General features: G+C 41.0%; 1 protein-coding gene across 2 annotated transcripts in view; it reads right to left on the reverse strand.

Moving 5' to 3' along the window:
* Positions 1 to 700: 700 nt before the first annotated feature.
* The window catches only part of TRAF3IP2 (TRAF3 interacting protein 2), an 81550-nt gene continuing 60947 nt past the window's right edge, over positions 701 to 21303 (reverse strand). For both annotated transcript variants that reach the window (XM_007484435.3, XM_007484436.3), the window contains 4 exons: positions 20504 to 20572; positions 18039 to 18155; positions 6437 to 6511; positions 701 to 3766 (listed from right to left, as the gene is read on the reverse strand). In XM_007484435.3, coding sequence (XP_007484497.1) covers positions 3620 to 3766; positions 6437 to 6511; positions 18039 to 18155; positions 20504 to 20572 — 408 coding nt within the window. In that variant the 3' untranslated portion in view covers positions 701 to 3619. The remainder of the gene's footprint in view (positions 3767 to 6436; positions 6512 to 18038; positions 18156 to 20503; positions 20573 to 21303) is intronic.

A 21303-nucleotide genomic window follows, 5' to 3' on the forward strand; every position in this document is an offset into this window, starting at 1 on the left:
TTGGAAGTGTCTGAGGTCAGATTTGAATGTAGGTCCTTCCAACTCCAAGACTGGTCAACTCTATCCACTGTGCTACCTAGCTATCTCTAAGGGTTCTTAAAACCTTTTCATTTCATTTTATTGTTTCCCCAATTACATGGGAAAACAATTTCTAACATTTAAAAAAAATTTGAATCCCAAGCTCCTTCCTCCCCCCTCACTTAAGTTTTACACTTAACTTGCCCTACCTTGCTTCAACTGATTCTCATGGATCATTACCACAGATTATTCTGGTTGCCTTTTTCTGCACATTTTCTAGCTTATTGATGTCCGTTCTAAAATGTGTAACCTAAAATTGAACATAGTACTCCAGATATGATCTGACCAAGACAGAAAAGTGAGATTTTTTTTCCTCCCTAATCCTGGATCTCATCTCTGCAATTTATAGAATGTCTCTTTCTTTAAGACATAGCTCAAGCACTTCTTGTCACATGAAATTTTTCCTGATTATCTCAACTGCTACTGACCTTCCTCCCCAACTAACCTGTATTTTTCCACTCTGTATTTATTCTCTTTATATTTATTTTTGTATATAATTATAGATGTACTTGTAAATTCTTTGAGATCAAGGATTATTTCATCTTGTATATTTTCATTCTACCTTCTTCCTTCTCATCATAGTGTAAAAATTAAAATTAATCTCAAATAATTTCAAAGATTGCATTTTAAGAGATTTATTAATTATCATTAGAAATAACAAAATAAAAGGTAACAAAATAAAACCACATGCCCATGGCTAATCAACCTGTTCAAAAAGCCCACTCCACCACAGTTGCTACAGGAAGCAAAGAGCAGGAGACCAGGAACCCCACCCAATATATCCCTCTATCTACAAGAAGAACATAACGACAGGAAGTTAGTGAGCTCCTGGGAAATATAGTTTTTAGGGTAATAGATTTCCAATTACACAATAGTGACTAGCATTTAGTAGCCACTTAATAAATATTTGTTACTTAATTGCCAAAAGGCCAACTAGGTGACTCAAAGGATAGAGAGCCAGGCCTGGAATCCAAGAAGACCTAGTTCAAATCTGGCCTCAGATAATCCCTATCTGTGAGACCCTGGGCAAGTCACTTAACCCTAACTGCCCAGCCCTTACAGTTCTTCTGTCTTGGAACTAATACTTGTATTTATTCTAAGACAGAAGGTAAGAGTTAAAAAAAAAAAACACCTTTTTTTTTTGTCCTAAGGCCATACACATAACTAGCAGAGCTGGAATCTAAACCCAAGTACCCCGATTTCAGATCCCATGTTCTTTCCATTATGGTCACTAAAGCTTTCAGATACTAAACTGTATAGCCATGCCTTCTTGATCTTCCACTTGTGAAGCTGAATTTGGAACCTAAATATTTCTTTACATTTATCTCCACTAAATTCCAGCCATGACCACCATTTCAAACTTAACTCAGTTCATGGCTCTCATAGATTATACTTCTCTATCTTCCATCAAAACATTGGTCCTTCTCCATTCTGGTGATACCCCTAGTTCTTCCCAATCTGGCAAAGATTACTAACTCACAGGTGCCAGTTCTTTGAATATGCTAAGATGATTTTTCATTTGGGTCAATTGACTTGAACTAATCAAGGCCATTAGGTGCTCTCTTGCCAACTCCTTTTCATACTTTCTTTTTTTTCCCAGTGTCAACAGATATTTATTAATTTATTAATATGTCAGACATTGTGATAAGACTGGGGATACAAAGGAAAATTTAAAAGCAGCCCCTGCCCTCTAGGAGCTTATTTTTTAAATAAGGTAGAGAGCATATTAATTAATGAACATATATAAGACATATACAGAATAGATATAAGGGAGTTTAGAGAGAAAGACCCTAGCATAGCAGCTGGAGGTTCTGAAGCCTTTTCCTACTTTCAACTCCCAATTGGCCATTTGTCTGCTGTCCTTTTCTATGGAAAGATAATTCCCCTTGACAGAAAGAAAGCAACTAAAACAATAGCTGAGCAGATTTGCCTTCTTTCTGTTGTCTGTTATCATTGTCCCATCCACTCTGAATAGCAGTCTTTTTAGAAGGAAACTTCTTTAGCTAACATTCTGTTCTTCCACATACAGTAGAGTTCTAGTAACTATTTTTTTAAACTTTCACCTTCTGTTGTAGAATCTATATTGTGTCAGCTCCAAGGCAGAAGAGTGGTAAGGATTAGACACTTGCTCAGGATCACACAGCTAGGAAGTATATGAGATCAGATTTGAAACCAGGTCCTCCCATCTCCAGGCTCTCTATCTCCTGAGTCACCTAGTTACCCCTATTGGTAACTATTTAACAGCCTGATCTCTGGGAAGAAAAAAAATACATGCAGGGCACATTTTAAAATTTAATCTGCATAACATCCAGTACTTTCTTAAGTCTATTAAATTAACAAAACAACCAATTGAGCATGGATTAGTAGATGCTGATTTTTGAGGCATAAATGCTCACACTGAAATTTTAACCAGAGCCAATTGGAGCCAGCTCCAGTACAGCTCTGGGTGTACACTATGTAGTAGTGCTTAATTCCTGCTTTCAAGGAGTCTGCTAGTTGTAGAAACCAATCAATGTATTTATTGGCTGTATTGGATAAAGATAAAAGATAAAAAGTGGCAAACCATTCGCACACCAATGTATTTACACACACTGACCCTAAAAGGTAGAATAATGATGGTGAATCTTTTAGAGAACAAGTACCCAAACTTCAACCCACACGCCACATGTGAGCTGCCCCCTTATCCCAGACAGGGAAGGGAAAAAGTGTTCCCATTGGGCTGCTGGGAAGAGGGGTGGATGATGTGAGAAATGTCCTCAAGCATGTATGGAGAGGGGATAGGGAGCAGCCCCCTATGGCATGCATGCCATAGGTTCACCAACACGGCCCTAGAGAATCATGATATTACTGAGGTCTACAAGGTATTGTGAAAATCTGAACTGCTAGAGTGTGTAAGTGCCAATGAGGGTGTTAAAAGAAGCTATTTGTCTAGTTTGCTCTGATACTATCATTCAGGAGAGGCTGATCTATTATATCTGATATAGCATCTGATTTGTTTTATTCTTCTCCCTAAGAGGCAACTGGCTATCTCACCATTAAATGGGTACTTCCCCACCTCACCCATGTCTTCCTAGAGATAAATGAGCCCCAGGCTTACAAAAGTAAATATTTTATTGTGTTGTACATGAATCCTTTTGTTTTAAGGATAGAAAAATACATCTGACTAAACAGGCAAAAGAGACCTTAAGCAAATAGGGCATGTTTGTCAAAGGCTACAGTTATTGCAGTATCATTTACAGTATCTGTTTGCAAAGGTGCTAAGGGAAGCGCCCTAAGTGATTTCAAGAGGAGAAAAAATCTGTACATCCCAGTGGTCGGGAGATTGAAGAACTCAGGGAGGCACCTGCTGCTTTTGTCTCAGTGTCAGTGTCAGAGTCTATGTGGATGCTGAGTGGGATGAATGCTCAAGAGATGTTACCAGCTGCATTGCCCAGGGAGCAAGTGCGAAACAGCCATTAGCATGGACTTGCTTGCACTACCCCAGGGATGCCCTGGCATCCAATCTAAACGAGGGCAGCAGCACCTTTTGCCCCTGGGCAATTCAAAGGGGCACCACTTGCAGGGTGGGCAGGGGCCCTCTTGGAGGAGGCACGTATTCCTCTTCCCTCAGGAGGCGAAGCAGGATATTCTTCTTATTCCGGGGCCAGCTGTATATGTGGGTGTTCTGCAGCCATGTGGGCACATGCTCCTGTAGGAAGGAGAGAGGAGGTTGGATAACACAGGGTCAGGTTGCTAGAAAAAGGCCCTGGGTACTCCACCATACATTCCCCATGCTGACTTCCTGGGACCACTGCCCCCAGACTTTAAGAGACTGCCCTGGTTCATTCTTCTACCAGACTTGGTGGCATTTCTGTTTCCTTTTCAAAAGTAGAGGGAAGGACTAGGAAGCTTATAATGTAGTTCTGCATGCAAACATCTTAGCTAAATCCTGGAAACCACATGTGCTGGGAATGTTCTATCAGGAAGAAGCAATCTTCCCTTTAGCTTGTAATGCCCTTTTCACCACCTTCACTTGAAAGAGATGGTGCCAAGGTTGCTCTGAATGATGCGGTTTTTACTGTGGCTAGATAGGATAAGGGGAAGGAAAGTTCACTTGGATGCTATGCTTCCTCTGACTTTTCTCCTTTCACTCTAACACTTCCCAGCTGTGCTCTTGGTCATAGAACTGAATGGATGGATAATAGGTAGAGCACCTCCAGTGCCTTAGATACTGGCTGGTCAGGCAGCAAAAATACAAAATCAAAATGGTCTATAAAGCATAAAATCTTCCTGTTCTTATCCTAATGCTGTCCTGAGGGTCCCTGCCATGGGACTGCTTGGAAGGTGAAGCCACTTTCCAAATCAGTTAACTAAATTCTTATTTCAAAGAGTTGATGGTTAACCCACAGTCTGCTTAATTCCATCCAGAGTAAACACTAGGACATCAAGGATGCCAAACATTTTAGTGCCTTCCCATTACACATTCATTTGAGTGTCTGAGTCCCGTGGTTCCTGAATTCCCATTTCATTTTCAGTTCAGGTAAGCATACCAAGCATAAATGGATTGCATGCTAGATGCTGGGGATAGATATCAAAATGAGATAGTTCATGCCTTCAAGGAGTTTATTTTCTATTGTGAACATAAATCTACCTAAATAACTGAGTACAAGGTAATCTCAAGGGAGAGCACTGACAGCTGAGGGTAAAAAGAAAAATCCTCTTATAAAGGAGGGTACCTGGGCAAAGCCTTGAGGGATGCCAGGGCTTTTAATAGGTGGGAGAATTGAAGAAGTATATTATAGGCACAAGGGAAGCCCTCTTCAAAGGCATGGAAATATCATGTCTAGTTCCAGGGCTAAATTAGTGTCTTTTCCTACCAATGAAATATTGTTAATCTCCCCCACTTTCTGTTCATCACTAGTAACTGCCAGATCTCTTTCTTCCTACTTCCTTTACCCTGAGTTTCTCCATACCTATTGTTTATAAATACACACACACACATCTAGAGCACGCTAGCTCAATCATTAATTCTGTACTCTCTTGCCTCACAGAAAGATCTACGATCCATTAAGGATGACAGTATACTCTGGTTAACTTCAGGTTTTAGGAATGTTGTCCCCAATTTTGGGGCAGGTGAAGCTGAAGATCACCTGCCCTGAGATCTGGGAATAGTTCCTGGTTGACCTGGGGATTTGGATCTGTTCTGTATCTGAATGGGCCTTTTGGGGCTTAGGCTACCTCTAGGGCTCTGTTTGGTAACTAAACTACATTACACAGATCTAGAGAAAAGCCATCTCCTGCCAACTTCTACTCAATAGCAAACAATACAATAGGAGATGCCATCGGAACATGTTTCTGGGAAGAAAAGGATGTGTGGAAAATTAATATTGAATTTTGTGAAATATTTTTGTGAAATAATTTTCCCTTCTACACCCCAAAATAATACTGATACTAAGATGAGGCTACATCCAGCTTCTCCCCCAGGTTATGAAAATGGGTTGGAATCTTCTGTCTTTGTTAAGGATTAAAGGGTTAAGGGCAGGGCTGAGCTGCCTTGGTGAACCCCGATTAAGGGTGGGCTGGGCAGCTATGTTGAACTCCCTTAAAGTACTGTGGTATAGCCACGTGGCAGAATATGCTGGTGTCTTCTGGGTCCCAGCAAGGACACGTTTCTCTTGTGATGAAATAATAAGAGTTGCATATATTTTGCACAGACTTATCTACATATATATTGTCTTTCCCCCTTGAAAACAAGGACTGTTTTCTTTGTTGTCTTACTATCTTCAGGGCCTGGTACATGGTAAGGTCTTAATAAATTCATCCCCCTCCAGCTTACATAAGCCCTCCTCCCTGAGCTGGTAGTACCTCCTACAGCAAAAAGTCCTCACGTGAACCATGGCAGGACTCAATTTGGGAGAGACCCCAATGGAATTCACTTATCCTTCCAGCTAATGAGTGTTGTACTAGATGGGCTGTTAGCTGAAATGTAACAAAACACATCTGTTCAACAGCCAGCAAAGAGGCAAGTCCAAATATTTGGCCTTTTATGTGTAAAGATAAGAAGGATCAGATAAAATTCATGCCTCCCTACTTATACTCTCATGGGTTAAAACACAATCCACTTCATGATGTGGAAGAGGTTGGGGTTTGGGGTTTTTTTTTTTTTTGGTAATTAAAACAGTGGTGGTCCTGCCAGATAAAGCCCTAAAACCCACCCAATCCAGGCTGCTGAACCAAGTGGCCAAACCTCTTGATCTCTTGGCTAACCTTACTTTCTGTAAGCACCGATTAAAAAGTTGGCAGGTCTTTCCACTTCAGCTCCCATATGGTAGAGCCAGATGACTCACGCTGTATTAATTATAAACTTTTTGGTTTTTACCTTCTTAGCGTTGGGGAAGAGCACGGGGATGAACCGAAAGTTCATGCTTCCTTGTTTTATGAACTCAATCTGCATCTGGAACCAGATAGATTTGTGGGTTTAATTGCAGGAATTAGTTTGAGAGGTTAATTAATGCTACCTGCGCACACACAGGCACAGGCAGTATTATGATTCTAATTTCCTTATTGGAGCACCAAGAGCTAATAATTTTAACTTTTTTCCGCTGCATGGTGCCATGCTAAAGCAGTGGAATGAAACATCAGTTCTAATTTTCTTAAATAAGCTTTTCAAACTGCATAAACATATTTTTCATAACCATTTTCTCTGGAAAATCAAAAGATGCCCCCCATGGGTTTCAAAATTATATAAGAACAGAATTTCCAATAAATATTAGCAGTATATAGTGGAATAAGCAATGAGCTTGGAGTTAGAAGACCTGAGTTCAAGGCCTATTTTATAGGACAGTGGATAGAGCATCTGACCTGGAGTCAAGAAGGTCTGAGTTCAAATCCAGACTCAGACATTGTGTGACTTGGGTAAGTCACCTGACCCTGTCTGCTTCAGTTCTTCATCTGTAAAATGATTTGGAGTAGGAAATGGCAAACCACTCCAGTATCTTTGCTAAGAAAACTCCAAATGGGATTACAAAGAGTTGAATGCAAGTGAAAATAACTGAACAATGACAACAACCACCAAACTATTTCCTCCTTCTCTCCCAGAAAAAAAAATCATTTTCACATAATCACTTCCCACAAAATACTGATGACCTAAAAATATTTCAAAATGATAAACAAACTAGGGTAGCTAGGTAGCACAGTGGATAGAGCACTAGGCCTAGAGATGAGAGGACCTGGGTTTAAATCTGGCCTTGGATACTTCCTAGCTGTTTGATCCTGGGCAAGTCATTTAACCCTGATTACCTAGCCTTTGTCACTTCTCTATCTTATAAATGATACTAAAAATTCAGGGATTTAAAAAAATAATATACAAACTGAGGTTTCAGAGAATGTTATCAGAATATAAAGAAGAGAGAACACTGGATTAGACATACTATGAAGAAATGGTATTCTTAGAATTGTAGAGGGGAGGACTTCCGGTCAAGATGGTGGCTTAGAGAAAGCTAAAGTTCAGAGCTCCAGAAACCCTTCCTTACCAATCTCAAACTGAATGTTCCTAGGGCACCGAAATTCAAAACAAACAACAGAATAGACCCCGGGAACCCTCCTCTTGGACCTGGATCAAAAGGTACGGCCCCTCCAAAAGCCAGAACCTGAGATCACTCGGATCTAAGGGGTAAGCAGAGGGAAGGTCCCAGGACCCATCCCCCCCCAACCCAGAGAGCTGACTCCGAGGCAGCAGCGGGAACCTAAGAGCCAGCAAAGGACCCCAGGGCGGGCTATTCTGAAGGCTGCACCCTGAAAACAACCTGAGCCAGTCGCGGGGGCACCCAGACAGCAGGGAAACAGAGAGAGACAGAGGGGAGCCTGTAACCCCCTGGCTGGATCCTTCCATCCCAGTCTCAGGGAAAGTTCCAGCTTTAGGACATACTCCAACCCAGAGGAAGTTAATCCTATCAGGAGCCTTCAGAGCTCCAGGAAGCCACGGCCCCTCCCTCCTCAGAGTGCAGGGTCTTCTGAAACAATAGTAATCCTCAGGGCCGGCTATTTAGAAGGCCGCACCCTGAAAACAACCTGAGCCAGTCACAGGGGCACCCAGACAGCAGGGAAACAGAGACAGACGGGAGCCTGTAGCCCCCTGACTAGATCCTTCCATCTGAGTCTCACCAAAGGTCCTTGCCTCAGGGCAAACTCAGTCTGAAGTTAATCCTATCACCAGCCCTCAGAGCTCCAGGAAGCCACGGCCCCTCCCCCCTCAGAGTGCAGGGTCTTCTGAAACAACAGAAATCCTCAGTGCCGGGAAAAGGGCCTCGGAGCCAGCTATTCTGAAGGCCACATCGTGAAAACAAACTGACCCAGTCGTGGGGGCACCCAAACAGCAGGGAAACAGAGAGAGATGGGGGGGGAGAGCCTGCAGCCCCCTGGCTGGAGCCTTCCATCTGAGTCTCAGGGAAGGTCCCTGCCTCAGAGCATACTCATTATGAGGTTAATCCTATCATCAGCCCTCAGAGCTCCAGGAAGCCACGGCCCCTCCCCCTCAGAGTGCAGGCTCCTCTGGCCAGCAAAGACATTGAAATACCTTGGAGAGTGTCAAGCCAGGCACAGAGCATAGAAGTAAGGCAACAGAGAAGCATCAGGAGGGAACTGAGGAGGGTAGTAACACCAAAACACCAAAACACCAGCAATTCCTGGCTTCCCGAGGAAGACAGACAATTTGCCTGGGGCTAAAGCCACTGAACACCAGACAGATAAAAGATGAGCCAGCCCCCCTCACTCAGATAGAGATGGCAAACAGCACAGAAGCAAAAAAGCCTCAAAACAACAAGAAAAACAAGAAGGGGACAACTTTGGACACATCTTATGGAGCAAAAATACAAAATACAGAGGAGATAGAAGAGGAAACACAAGCAAATGCTCCGAAACTTTCCAAAGGAAATGGAAACTCTCCACAAACTTTTGAAGAATTTGAATGGAAAATGATCAAAAAAATGGAAGCCTTCTGGCAGGAAAAGTGGGAATTAATGCAAAAGAATTTCATGCAACTACAAAACCGGTTTGACCAAACTGAAAAGGAAAACTAGGCTTTAAAGGTCAGAATTAGGCAACTGGAAGACAACGAGCAGGTAAAAGAGCAAGAATCAATAAAGCAAAGCCAAAAGATCAAGAAATTAGAAGAGAACATAAAATATCTCACTGACAAGGTGACAGACTTGGAAAATAGAGGAAGAAGAGATAATTTAAGAATAATTGGACTATCAGAAAATCCAGAAATAAACAGCAAACTAGACATCGTAATACAAGATATAATCAAAGAAAATTGCCCAGAGATTCTAGAACAAGGGGGCAATACAGCCACTGAAAGAGCTCACAGAACACCCTCTACACTAAATCCCCAAAAGACAACTCCCAGGAATGTAATCGCCAAATTCCAAAGCTTTCAAGCAAAAGAAAAAATCCTACAAGAAGCCAGAAAAAGACAATTTATATATAAAGGAATGCCAATCAGGGTCACACAAGACCTTGCAAGTTACACTCTGAATGATCGTAAGGCATGGAACATGATTTTCAGGAAGGCAAGAGAGCTGGGTCTTCAACCAAGAATCAGCTATCCAGCAAAACTGACTATATACTTCCAAGGGAAAGTATGGGCATTCAACAAAATAGAAGATTTCCAACTTTTTGCAAAGAAAAGACCAGAGCTCTGTGGAAAGTTCGATATCGAAAAAAAAAGGTTGGAATACCTGAAAAGGTAAATATGAAGGAAAGGGAAAAGGAGAAAATTGTTATCTTTTCATTTATTCAAACTCTCTTCTATAAGGACTACATTTATATCAATCTATATATATTAATATATGGAGAATGTAATGTGTAAATAGGGGGAAAAGAAAAATCAAATAGAATAATCTTTCTCACACAAAGACTCACACGGGAAAGGGAGGGGAAGAAAGCTCCTATAAGAAGGAGAGGAAGAGAGTTTTTACTTAAACCTTACTCTCAGGGAAATCAACTCTGAGAGGGAAAACATCCAGATCCATTGGAATCTTGAACTCTATCTTACCCAACAAGGGTAGGGAGAAGGGAAAACCAAGGGGGGGAGGGAGGGAGGGAAAACAAAAGGGGAGAGGCTAAAAAGGGAAACATATCAAGGGAGGGGACAAGGGGGACTGATTTAAAGTAAATCACTGGATTAAAAGGTTAGAGCTAAAGAAGAAAGGTAAGAATTAGGGAAGGATATCAAAATACCAAAGAATTCACAAGTCACAAACATAACTTTGAACGTGAATGGGATGAACTCATCCATAAAACATAGACGAATAGCAGAATGGGTTAGAATCCAAAACCCTACCATATGTTGTCTTCAAGAAACACACATGAGGCGGGTAGACACCCACAAAGTCAGAATTAAAGGATGGAGTAAGACCTTCTGGGCCTCAACTGATAGAAAGAAGGCAGGAGTTGCAATCATGATATCTGATAAAGCCAAAGCAAAAATAGACCTCATTAAAAGGGATAGGGAAGGTAATTATATTTTGTTAAAAGGGACTTTAGACAATGAGGAAATATCACTAATCAACATGTATGCACCAAATAATATAGCACCCAAATTTCTAATGGAGAAACTAGGAAAATTGAAGGAAGAAATAGACAGTAAAACAATATTAGTGGGAGATTTGAACCAACTATTATCAAATTTAGATAAATCAAATCAAAAAATAAATAAGAAAGAGGTAAAAGAAGTGAATGAAATCTTTGAAAAATTAGAGTTAATAGACATATGGAGAAAAATAAATAGGGACAAAAAGGAATACACCTTCTTCTCAGCACCACATAGCACATTCACAAAGATTGACTAGGTCACAGAAACATGGCATACAAATGCAGAAAAGCAGAAATAATAAATGCAGCCTTTTCAGATCATAAGGCAATAAAAATAATGATCAGTAATGGTACATGGAAAACCAAATAAAAAATTAATTGGAACTTAAACAATATGATACTTCAAAATTGTTTAGTTAGAGAAGAAATCACAGAAACAATAATTTCATCGAGGAAAATGACAATGGTGAGACATCCTTTCAAACCTTTTGGGATGCAGCCAAAGCAGTAATCAGAGGTAAATTCATATCCCTGAGTGCATATATTAAGAAACTAGGGAGAGCAGAAAGCAATGCATTGGAAATGCAAATAAAAAAACTCGAAAGCGAACAAATTAAAAATCCCCAAAAGAAAACCAAACTAGAAATCCTAAAAATTAAGGGAGAAATCAATAAAATAGAAAGTGCTAGAACTATTGATTTAATAAATAATACTAGAAGCTGGTACTTTGAAAAAACAAACAAAATAGATAAAGTACTGGTCAATATAATTTAAAAAAGGAAAGAAGAAAAGCAAATTAACAGCATCAAAGATGAAAAGGGGGATATCACCTCCAATGAAGAGGAAATCAAGGCAATCATTAAAAATTACTTTGCCCAATTATATGGCAATAAATACACCAATCTAGGAGATATGGATGAATATATACAAAAATACAAACTGCCTAGACTAACAGAAGAAGAAATAGAATTCTTAAATAATCCCATATCAGAAAATGAAATCCAACAGGCCATCAAAGAACTCCCTAAGAAAAACTCCCCAGGGCCCAACGGATTCACAAGTGAATTCTATCAAACATTCAGAGAACAGTTAATCCCAATACTATACAAACTATTTGACATAATAAGCAAAGAGGAAGTTCTACCAAACTCCTTTTATGACACAAACATGGTACTGATTCCAAAACCAGGCAGATCAAAAACAGATAAAGGAAATTATAGACCAATCTCCCTAATGAATATAGATGCAAAAATCTTAAATAGGATACTAGCAAAAAGATTCCAGCAAGTGATTAGAAGGGTCATCCACCATGATCAAGTAGGATTTATACCAGGGATGCAGGGCTGGTTCAATATTAGGAAAACCATCCACATAATTGACCATATCAACAAGCAAACTAACAAAAATCACATGATTATTTCAATAGACGCAGAAAAAGCCTTTGATAAAATACAACATCCATTCCTATTGAAAACACTAGAAAGCATAGGAATAGGAGGGTCGTTCCTAAAAAGAATAAACAGTATATATCTAAAACCATCAGCTAATATCATCTGCAATGAGGATAAACTAGACACATTCCCAATAAGATCAGGAGTGAAACAAGGATGCCCATTATCACCTTTACTATTTGACATTGTACTAGAAACACTAGCAGTAGCAATTAGAGAAGAAAAAGAAACTGAAGGCATCAAAATAGGCAAGGAGGAGACTAAGCTATTGCTCTTTGCAGATGACATGATGGTCTACTTAAAGAATCCTAGAGAATCAACAAAAAAGCTAATTGAAATAATCAAGAACTTTAGCAAAGTTGCAGGATACAAAATAAACCCGCATAAGTCATCAGCATTTCTATACATCTCCAACACAGCTCAGCAGCAAAAACTAGAAAGAGAAATCCCATTCAAAATCACTTTAGACAAAATAAAATACCTAGGAATCTATCTCCCGAGACAAACACAGGAACTATATGAACACAACTACAAAACACTCTCCACACAACTAAAACTAGACTTGAGCAATTGGAAAAACATTAACAGCTCATGGGTAGGACGAGCCAATATAGTAAAAATGACCATCCTACCCAAACTTATCTATCTATTTAGTGCCATAACCATGGAACTTCCAAAAAATTTCTTTACTGATTTAGAAAAAACCATAACAAAGTTCATTTGGAATAACAAAGGATCAAGGATATCCAGGGAAATAATGAAAAAAAATACAAAGGAAAGGGGCCTTGCAGTCCCAGATCTCAAACTCTATTACAAAGCAGCAGTCGTCAAAACAATTTGGTACTGGATAAGAGACAGAAAGGAGGATCAGTGGAATAGACTTGGGGCATGTGACCTCAGCAAGACAATATATGATAAACCCAAAGATCCCAGCTTTTGGGTAAAAAATCCACTATTTGATAAAAACTGCTGGGAAAACTGGAAGACAGTGTGGGAGAGACTAGGAATAGATCAACACCTCACACCCTACACCAAGATAAATTCAAAATGGGTGACTGACATGAACATAAAGAGGGAAACTATAAGTAAATTAAGTAAACACAGAGTAGTATACATGTCAGACCTTTGGGAAGGGAAAGACTTTAAACCAAGCAAGACATAGAAAGAGTCACAAAATGTAAAATAAATAATTTTGACTACATCAAATTAAAAAGCTTTTGTACAAACAAAACCAATATAACTAAAATCAGAAGGGAAGCAACAAATTGGAAAACAATCTTCATAAAAACCTCTGGCAACGGTTTAATTACTCCAATTTACAAAGAGCTAAATCAATTGTACAAAAAATCAAGCCACTCTCCAATTGATAAATGGGCAAGGGAAATGAACAGGCAGTTTTCAGCCAAAGAAATCAAAACTATTAATAAGCACATGAAGAAGTGTTCTAAATCTCTTATAATCAGAGATATGCAAATCAAAACAACTCTGAGGTATCACCTCACACCTAGCAGATTGGCTAACATGACAGCTATGGAAAGTAATGAATGCTGGAGGGGATGTGGCAAAGTCAGGACATTAATTCATTGCTGGTGGAGTTGTGAACTGATCCAACCATTCTGGAGGGCAATTTGGAACTATGCCCAAAGGATGAAAAAAGACTGTCTGCCCTTTGATCCAGCCATAGCACTGCTGGGTTTGTACCCCAAAGAGATAATAAGGAAAAAGACTTGTACAAGAATATTCATAGCTGCGTTCTTTGTGGTGGCCAAAAATTGGAAAATGAGGGGATGCCCTTCAATTGGGGAATGGCTGAACAAATTGTGGTATATGTTGGTGATGGAATATTATTGTGCTAAAAGGAATAATAAAGTGGAGGAATTCCATGGAGACTGGAACAACCTCCAGGAAGTGATGCAGAGCGAGAGGAGCAGAACCAGGAGAACATTGTACACAGAGACTGAGACACTGTGGCACAATCGAAGGTAAGGGACTCCTCCATTAGGGACAATGCAATGTCCAAGAACAACTTGCAGGGATCTATAAAACACTATCCACAAGCAGAGGATAAACTGTGGGAGTAAAAACACCGATGAAAAGCAACTGCTTGACTACAGGGACTGAGAGGAAATGACTGAGGAGAGACTCTAAATGAACACTCTATCACAAATACTAACAACACAGAAATGGGTTCGAACCAAGAACACAAGAACCCAGTGGAATTGTGCGTTGGCTAGGGGAGAAGTGGTGGGAGGGGGTGGGGGCAGGAAAAGATAATGATCATTGTTTCCAATGAATAATGTTTGTAAATAACCAAATAAAATAATGTTTAAAATTTAAAAAAAAAGAAATGTAGAGGGATCTTGGGATCTTTTGTTCAATACCTTCATTTTACAGGTGAGGAAACTGAGGCCCAGGGAGATTAAAGGATTTGCCCAAATTTATATAGCTAACTAGTAAGTATCAAAGGACTATAGAGCCAGTATCCTTTAAAAAAAAACCAAAAAACTCTTACCTTCTTTCTTAGAATCCCGATAGGAAGTATTGGTTCTAAAGCAGAGGAGTGGTAACAGCTAAGTAATTGAAGTTAAGTAACTTGGCCAGAATCACACAGCTAGGAAGTATTTAAGACCAGATTTGAACCCAGGTCCTCCTGATTTTCTTCTACACTATTGATTCCTGGTCAAAAGACCTGAATTCAAGGAAAGATTCTGCCATTTCACACTATAAGACTTTGGGCCATTCATTTAATCTTTCTAAGCTTCACTTTTCCCATTTGTGAATTGGAAATAAAGTTGTACCACCTCTTAGGGTTGTTGTGTAGGAAATGTTTTGTAATCTGTAAAAAATGGTACAAACATGTGTAAGCATTAACAGTCATGCAAACTGATTTGGGAACTAAGATTCAGAAAGACTTAAGTGAAGTTGCTCATCCTCATATAGCTAGTAAGTAGTAGAGGTAGAATTTGAACCCACGTCCTCTGACTCCAAATCCAGAAGTGAAGGGCAGGGTGTCAGGTTTAAAGGTGATCAGTAACTGCTGACCATAAAATGGGGCTGGGCTATTGGGTTGAAGCTGTCGACCGTAGTATAATTTTATACAGTTGACCTTCACCCTGAAATGGATCTTTCCAGTCAAAGTGAGTCATTTTTGCTCTGTTCTCCAGCCTGCCCATGGGGACTTCTCCACCCACATCATCAAGTTGTAATGTTTATCATGCTGGAATTGGTTGCCCGCTGGAGAGGTCCCAAAGTGTCAAGTTATTTAACAGGACCTACCTTGTACCTCACCTCCCTGGCAGCACGTGGGCATAGTGGAAAGGTCCAGACACCATTCTCTAGTTAACTAAATGTTTACATTATGTCTTGACCAGTCAGCCCATAAGTATGTGGTCATCCCATAGATGCTTTTCTGGCTTTGCTGAGCTCGGGAATGCTAGAGTAGGAACTCTTCAGATTGTCTTTGCCCCAAGAACTGGCACTGGACTGTAGTACTACCCACACACCAGCTGCTGGCATGAGCTGTGTGCCTGGAAATGGAGAGCACCCACTTGGGGTCCTAGGAGTATGTTTCTGGTCCAACAGAGACATCATTCTGTCAGCTAATGGCTAGGGAATAGAAAAACCTTGAGTCAGGTATTGATTTTGAGTACCATGGACTGTCACCAATTTGGGGATCCAACATGAAAATCCCTTGTGATCCTGAAACCAGAGGCAGTGTCTGTGATTTTCCTCTCCTCCTAATTGTATCCTTTGATCCTGCCTCCTTTCTTCCAAGACCAAGTACAGGTTTTAGGATAGCTAATCTCTGCCTTTCATCTAGGCTGTGCCCTACATGTGATGCAAATAACTCTGGATTTGGAGTCAGAGGACATGGGTTCAAATTCTACCTCTACTACTTACTAGCTATTTGAGGATGAACAACTTCACTTAACCCTTTCTAAATCTTAGTTCCCAAATCTGTAAAATGATAGTGCTGGACCCAAATATTTCATTGGAAATTAGAATGAGAGATCACCTAGCAATAAGGGATCATCTCTTATTTTATAGATGAGGAAACTGAGTCCTAATGAGGATGTCTCCAATGACCCTTCCAACTATAGATTCCATGATTCTGAGCTCTGCCAATTGATAAGCTCTCAAGAAGGAGATTGAACCAAGGATGACCTGGTGAGGTAAATTGCAACCATCCTGTTCCAATCCCTATTTTCCTAACCTATTTGGAGTAGCCAGATTGATTTCTAGCCCTGCTTCCGTGATGAACCCTATGTACATTCCTGAACTGTGTGGCTTACTTATCTCAACCTTGCCTGGTGTCCTGGCCCTTGTCCCCTTTGCTTAGACAGAGAGCCCTGCTGCCTGCTGCTGAAGTTCCCATTTTAGGTTCATTGCCCCTGTTCTAGGTGAGAGGGTGACCCCTGGGAGATGGCAGTTGTTACGTGATGCAGCAAAGAGGAAAAACCTTAGCCTAGTATTCACTAGGCTCAGTATTTGAAGAACCTCAGAACTTCTCCAATTTACTGTTGCCTAACCCAAATATATATATAATTCATTCCCCACTGCCTACCCCCCACCTTGGAGCAGCTCAGGATCAGGGACAGAGAGTTTACAAGGAGTAAAAGGAAGCTGGGAAAGAGAAGAGCAGGACAGATAAAAGGAAGAAAGAAAAGAGTTCTAAGTAGGTAGGCTTTAAGTAGTAAGGGCCTTTGGTAGTAAAAACGTGGATTTCTCCACCCCTTTCATAAAGTCAGAATGCGTATCATCCTGTAACTGCTTGCCAGTTGTAGAGCTTTACCTACTGGTGAGCTGCTGCTACTTTCTCTGGTGCTAGGCAGGTGGGTGGAAAACTTGGAAATAGTTCAACCTCCCACCTATGGCAGGAATCCCATCTACAACATTCCCATAGCTGAACACTCTGTCTCTTTTGGAATCTATTCAGGAACAGCCAAATCACTACTTATTAGAGCAGGCTCGTGGCACTGGTAGACAGCTCAGGTTGTTAGAAAGCTTTAAGTTGAGCCAAAACCTGTTTTCCCATAAATTTCTTCAATCAGATCTAGTCTGAGTATTCTCTTCAGGCCAGCTATGAAGTTGGAGCCTTCTGACCATATCATTAGAGGGCAAGAGAAGCAAATCTGAACTAAAAATATTATAACTCCCACTTTATGGCATTTCCCCCAGGAAAAAACAAAATAAAAAACTAGGCAACAACCTTGTGAGGTAGGTGGTATGAATATTGTTGTCCCATCTTACTGGTGAGGGAACTTTGGTCAAGAGATTGACCAATATCACACAATTTGAAACTGGAACTCAGGTCTCTTGAAAGCAAGTTCAACACTTTATTTTGTTAATGATGTCATCCATGGAGCTCAAAGGGACCTTTTGTTGTAGTTCAGTTGTTTGTGACCCTTTGTGATTCCACTTGGTGTTTGACCAACATACTGGAGTAGTTAACCATTTCCTTCTCTAGCTTGTTTTACAGATGAGGAAACTGAGGCCAACAGGGTTAAGTGACTTGCCCAGGGTCACCCAGATAGCAAGATTTGAACTTAGGTCTTCCTGACTTAAAGCCTTGTGTTTTATCCATCAAGATAGCCAACTGCTTCAAAAGGGACCTCAGAGATCACCTTTTCTAAGCCTCCTAATTTTACTGAGAGGGAAACTGAGACACAATAATAAAATGACTTGCCCCAGGTCAGAGTCAGGGAACGGTCAAGGGAGGAAGTAAACTCAGCTCCTTGTGTCCATTCCTCTGCCCTATGATGGCTTCCATACTAAAGCCTTCTAGCAAGCTTCCAGTGTCTTTTTACACTGCCAGGCAAGCATAATGCTGAGCCCCCGGGGAAGGAGATGCAATTTGTTAGAGCGAACGCTCCTGTCTCTGGGAAGGTGAACTATTGCAATAGCTTCTCTGAGCAACCGTGTCTGTCCAGGACTTACCATCCTGTGGATGTATTTAGTATGTAAGCCGTGCTCATCTTCGTCCAGCTGGGACTCTGCTCCTTCCACATCCTGTTTGTATTTGGGGCTGATTGCAATGATTATCATCACTGTCTTCTGTTAATGAGAGAGAAAAGCTCTTTTATGGACGTGTAAAGTGCAGTCTGTTTGGGAAAGGCAGGCTAGAAACCAGCCAGCCAGGATCTGAAGCCCTCTCTGCTGTGCTGAGGGAAGAGGACAAGTTTCATTCACTCGGGGAAAGTAAAATGCCTCCAAATGCCTGCTCTGACCATCTACTTCTTTCCCCTGCTCCCTTCTCCACTCAAATAACCCGATGGGAATGGCTGGGGGAGGCAGCTTCCAAATGGATATTTACTGCCCGACATTTTCTGTAGCCATTCTTAATCACCGTCTCAGGAAGGATCCGTCGTATCACGGATGAGAAAGGCAGGACTCAGCATCCATGCAGAATGACTTTGCATCAGTGATGGACTGCAACTCTGCAGCTAATGGCTGCCTTTCCATTTGAATGCAGCTCGAGCATCAGAAGAAAGATTCTCCTGCAGAAAGCGAACCCCGCCACTCTCCAGACAAAAGGCCTGCAAAGTAGGGAGGCTCTGGGCCCCCACCGGCCAGGTTAGGTCAGCCCCAACCAGGATGCAGCCGCAACCATCAATTTCTTTCCTGTTAAACTGCAGAGTGTCCTCCGCACAGAGCCTGGCCAGTCAGTCAGCCCGCCCGTGGAAAACAAATCACAGCTCAGTGAGCAGAGAACTGCTATGGATGATTTAAGTGACTTCAGAGATGACAGAGTACCTAGCACGAGAGCCTTCTCAGGAAAGCTCTGAGACTAAACAAAATGCTGAAGGGTTGGGGTGGAGAGGGAGAAAGATGGAAAAATGGTGACCTCCCTGCACACCGGATTCCCATCTTTCTCTGTTGTTTAAAAAAAAAGTTTACTCTGCTTTTTTTCAATCATCTATGCCTCGTCTCTTCATTAATTCCAATTTGCCAGGCTTTGCTCCCTGCACAAGCTAATACCACCCACCTTCTCCTCCTCCTCCTTCCTTGCATGGCTCACAAGAAGAGGGAGTCTGTTTTAGGGTCAGTCTAGGCTTTGAGCAAAGGCAAGAGCCAGAGATTCTGAATGGAAACAATTAGGATCATGGATCTCCCAGAATTCTGAGCCTCCTTCAAAGGCTTAGCCCAAGCAGCCCCTCCTATATGAGGCTTTTCCTAATCTCCCTAGTTATCTGTCAATAAGCCCTTATTAAGCCCCTACTATGTGCTAGGCACTGTGCTAAGCTCTAGGAACCCTAAGAAAAGCAGAAACATGGTCCCTGCCTCAAAAGACTCACATTTTAATGGGGGGTGGAAGGTGGAGAACAGCATGAAAATAATTATGTACATAGCAGATATATAGTGTAATTGGAAAGCAATCTCAGGATGAAGCCCCCTATAGCTGAGGGAACAGGGAAAGGCTTCCTGCCAAAGGTGGGATTTGAGCCAGGTCTTGAAGAAAGCCAAGGAACCCAGGAGTTGGAGAAAGGAAAGAGAGCATTTCAAACACAGGGGACAGACAGTGAAAAGGTGCCGTCAGGAGACAGTGTGTGAAGAACAGCAGAAGCCAGAGTCTCTGGGGCAAAGCGTACAAGGAGGGGAGAGGAGTGCAAGAAGGCTGGAATGGCAGACAGGAGCCAGATTATGAAAAGCTTTAAAACTCACAATTCTGGAGGCAATAGGGAGCCACTGCAGTTTATTCCAGTCATTTCAGTCCTATCTGATTCTTCATGACCCCTTTTGGGGGGGTTTGGCAGAGATACTGGAGTAGTTTGCCATTTCCTTCTCCAGCTCATTTTACAGGTGAGAAAAATGAAGCCAGTAGGGTTAAATGACTTGCCCAGGGCCCACAACTAGTAAGTGTCTGAGGCTAAATTTGAATTATGGATTCCTCATCCCAAGGCAGCTAGGTAGCCCAGTGGATAGAGCACCTGGCCTGGAATAAGGAATTACTAGCCCTGATACCCTAGGCAAGTCACTTAACCTTGTTTTACTCAGTTTTATCACCTGTAAGAGAAGGAAATGGCAAACCACTCCAGTATCTCTGCCAAGAAAACTGCAAATGCAGTCATGAAGGTTTGGACATGGCTGAAATGACTGAATGACAACAACTTCCTGCCTCCAGGTCCACCACTACAGCCACCCAGCTGCCTCTATGAAGTAGTTAGTATGTCCCCCATATTACTTTACGTTTCCTTGTGTTTGTTAAGATGAATATATGTGAGATCCTCCACCTCCCCTAGATTATAAAATCCTTGAAGGCAGGGACTGTACTCTTTTCAGCTTTATCCCCAGCACAGTGCCTGGCCTTTAAAAGATACTTAATCAAAGTCTGTTGGATGAATAAATGAATGAATCTATCCCGGGAAGAATAAGTGGACCTTGTAGTCTTGGTGTTTACTTACATCCTGAAGGTACTGCTCCATCCATTTGATGGTGTCAATGCTTCGGACTGTATCCTCAAATATGTCTATCTGTAAGAAGAGGATTTGGGGGAAGAACGAATTTTGTTAATAAGGTTGAGAGCAAATTCATACTATGAAAAGACATAAATAAATAGTACAAGATTTTTAAAGTACTCCAAATAGTTACTCATTTTTTTTTGAATGGATGGTGTGTTTGAAGGAAAAGCCCAGGTTCAAAGAATTTTTAAAAATTCTTAAAAGATTTTGTATTTTTTCAAAGGTAAAAGTTTGAATATTGAATATTAATTATTGTTATTATTAAACCCTTACCTTCCATCTCATAATCAATACTGTGTATAGATTCCAAGGCAGAAGAGTGGTAAGGGCTAGGCAATGGGGGTTAAGTGACTTGCTCAGGGTCACACAGCTGGGAAGTGTCTGAGGCCAGATTTGAACCTAGGACATCCTGTCTCTGGGCTTGGTTCATAATCCCCTGAGTCACTCAGCTGCCCCCTTTAATATTATTAATAGTTATTTCCTCTATTAATACAGTTACACTAAATATAGTTATATATTAAAGTCATCCCAAATTACATATGCATTTTTTTAAAAACTGAAAGTCATAATTGATCAAAAGATTAATGAGTTGGTAATACTTAACAGACAAGCAAACAGAAATTAGTACGATCCTAAGAATGTAAAATATGGCAGAGCCATTTCTATGTACATTGATCAGATACCAAATTAAAATACAATGTTGTGCTTAGATATTTTAAAAAAGATTATGGAAAAACAGTCCT

Source organism: Monodelphis domestica, chromosome 2, assembly GCF_027887165.1.
Source record: "Monodelphis domestica isolate mMonDom1 chromosome 2, mMonDom1.pri, whole genome shotgun sequence".
NCBI lineage: Eukaryota > Metazoa > Chordata > Mammalia > Didelphimorphia > Didelphidae > Monodelphis > Monodelphis domestica.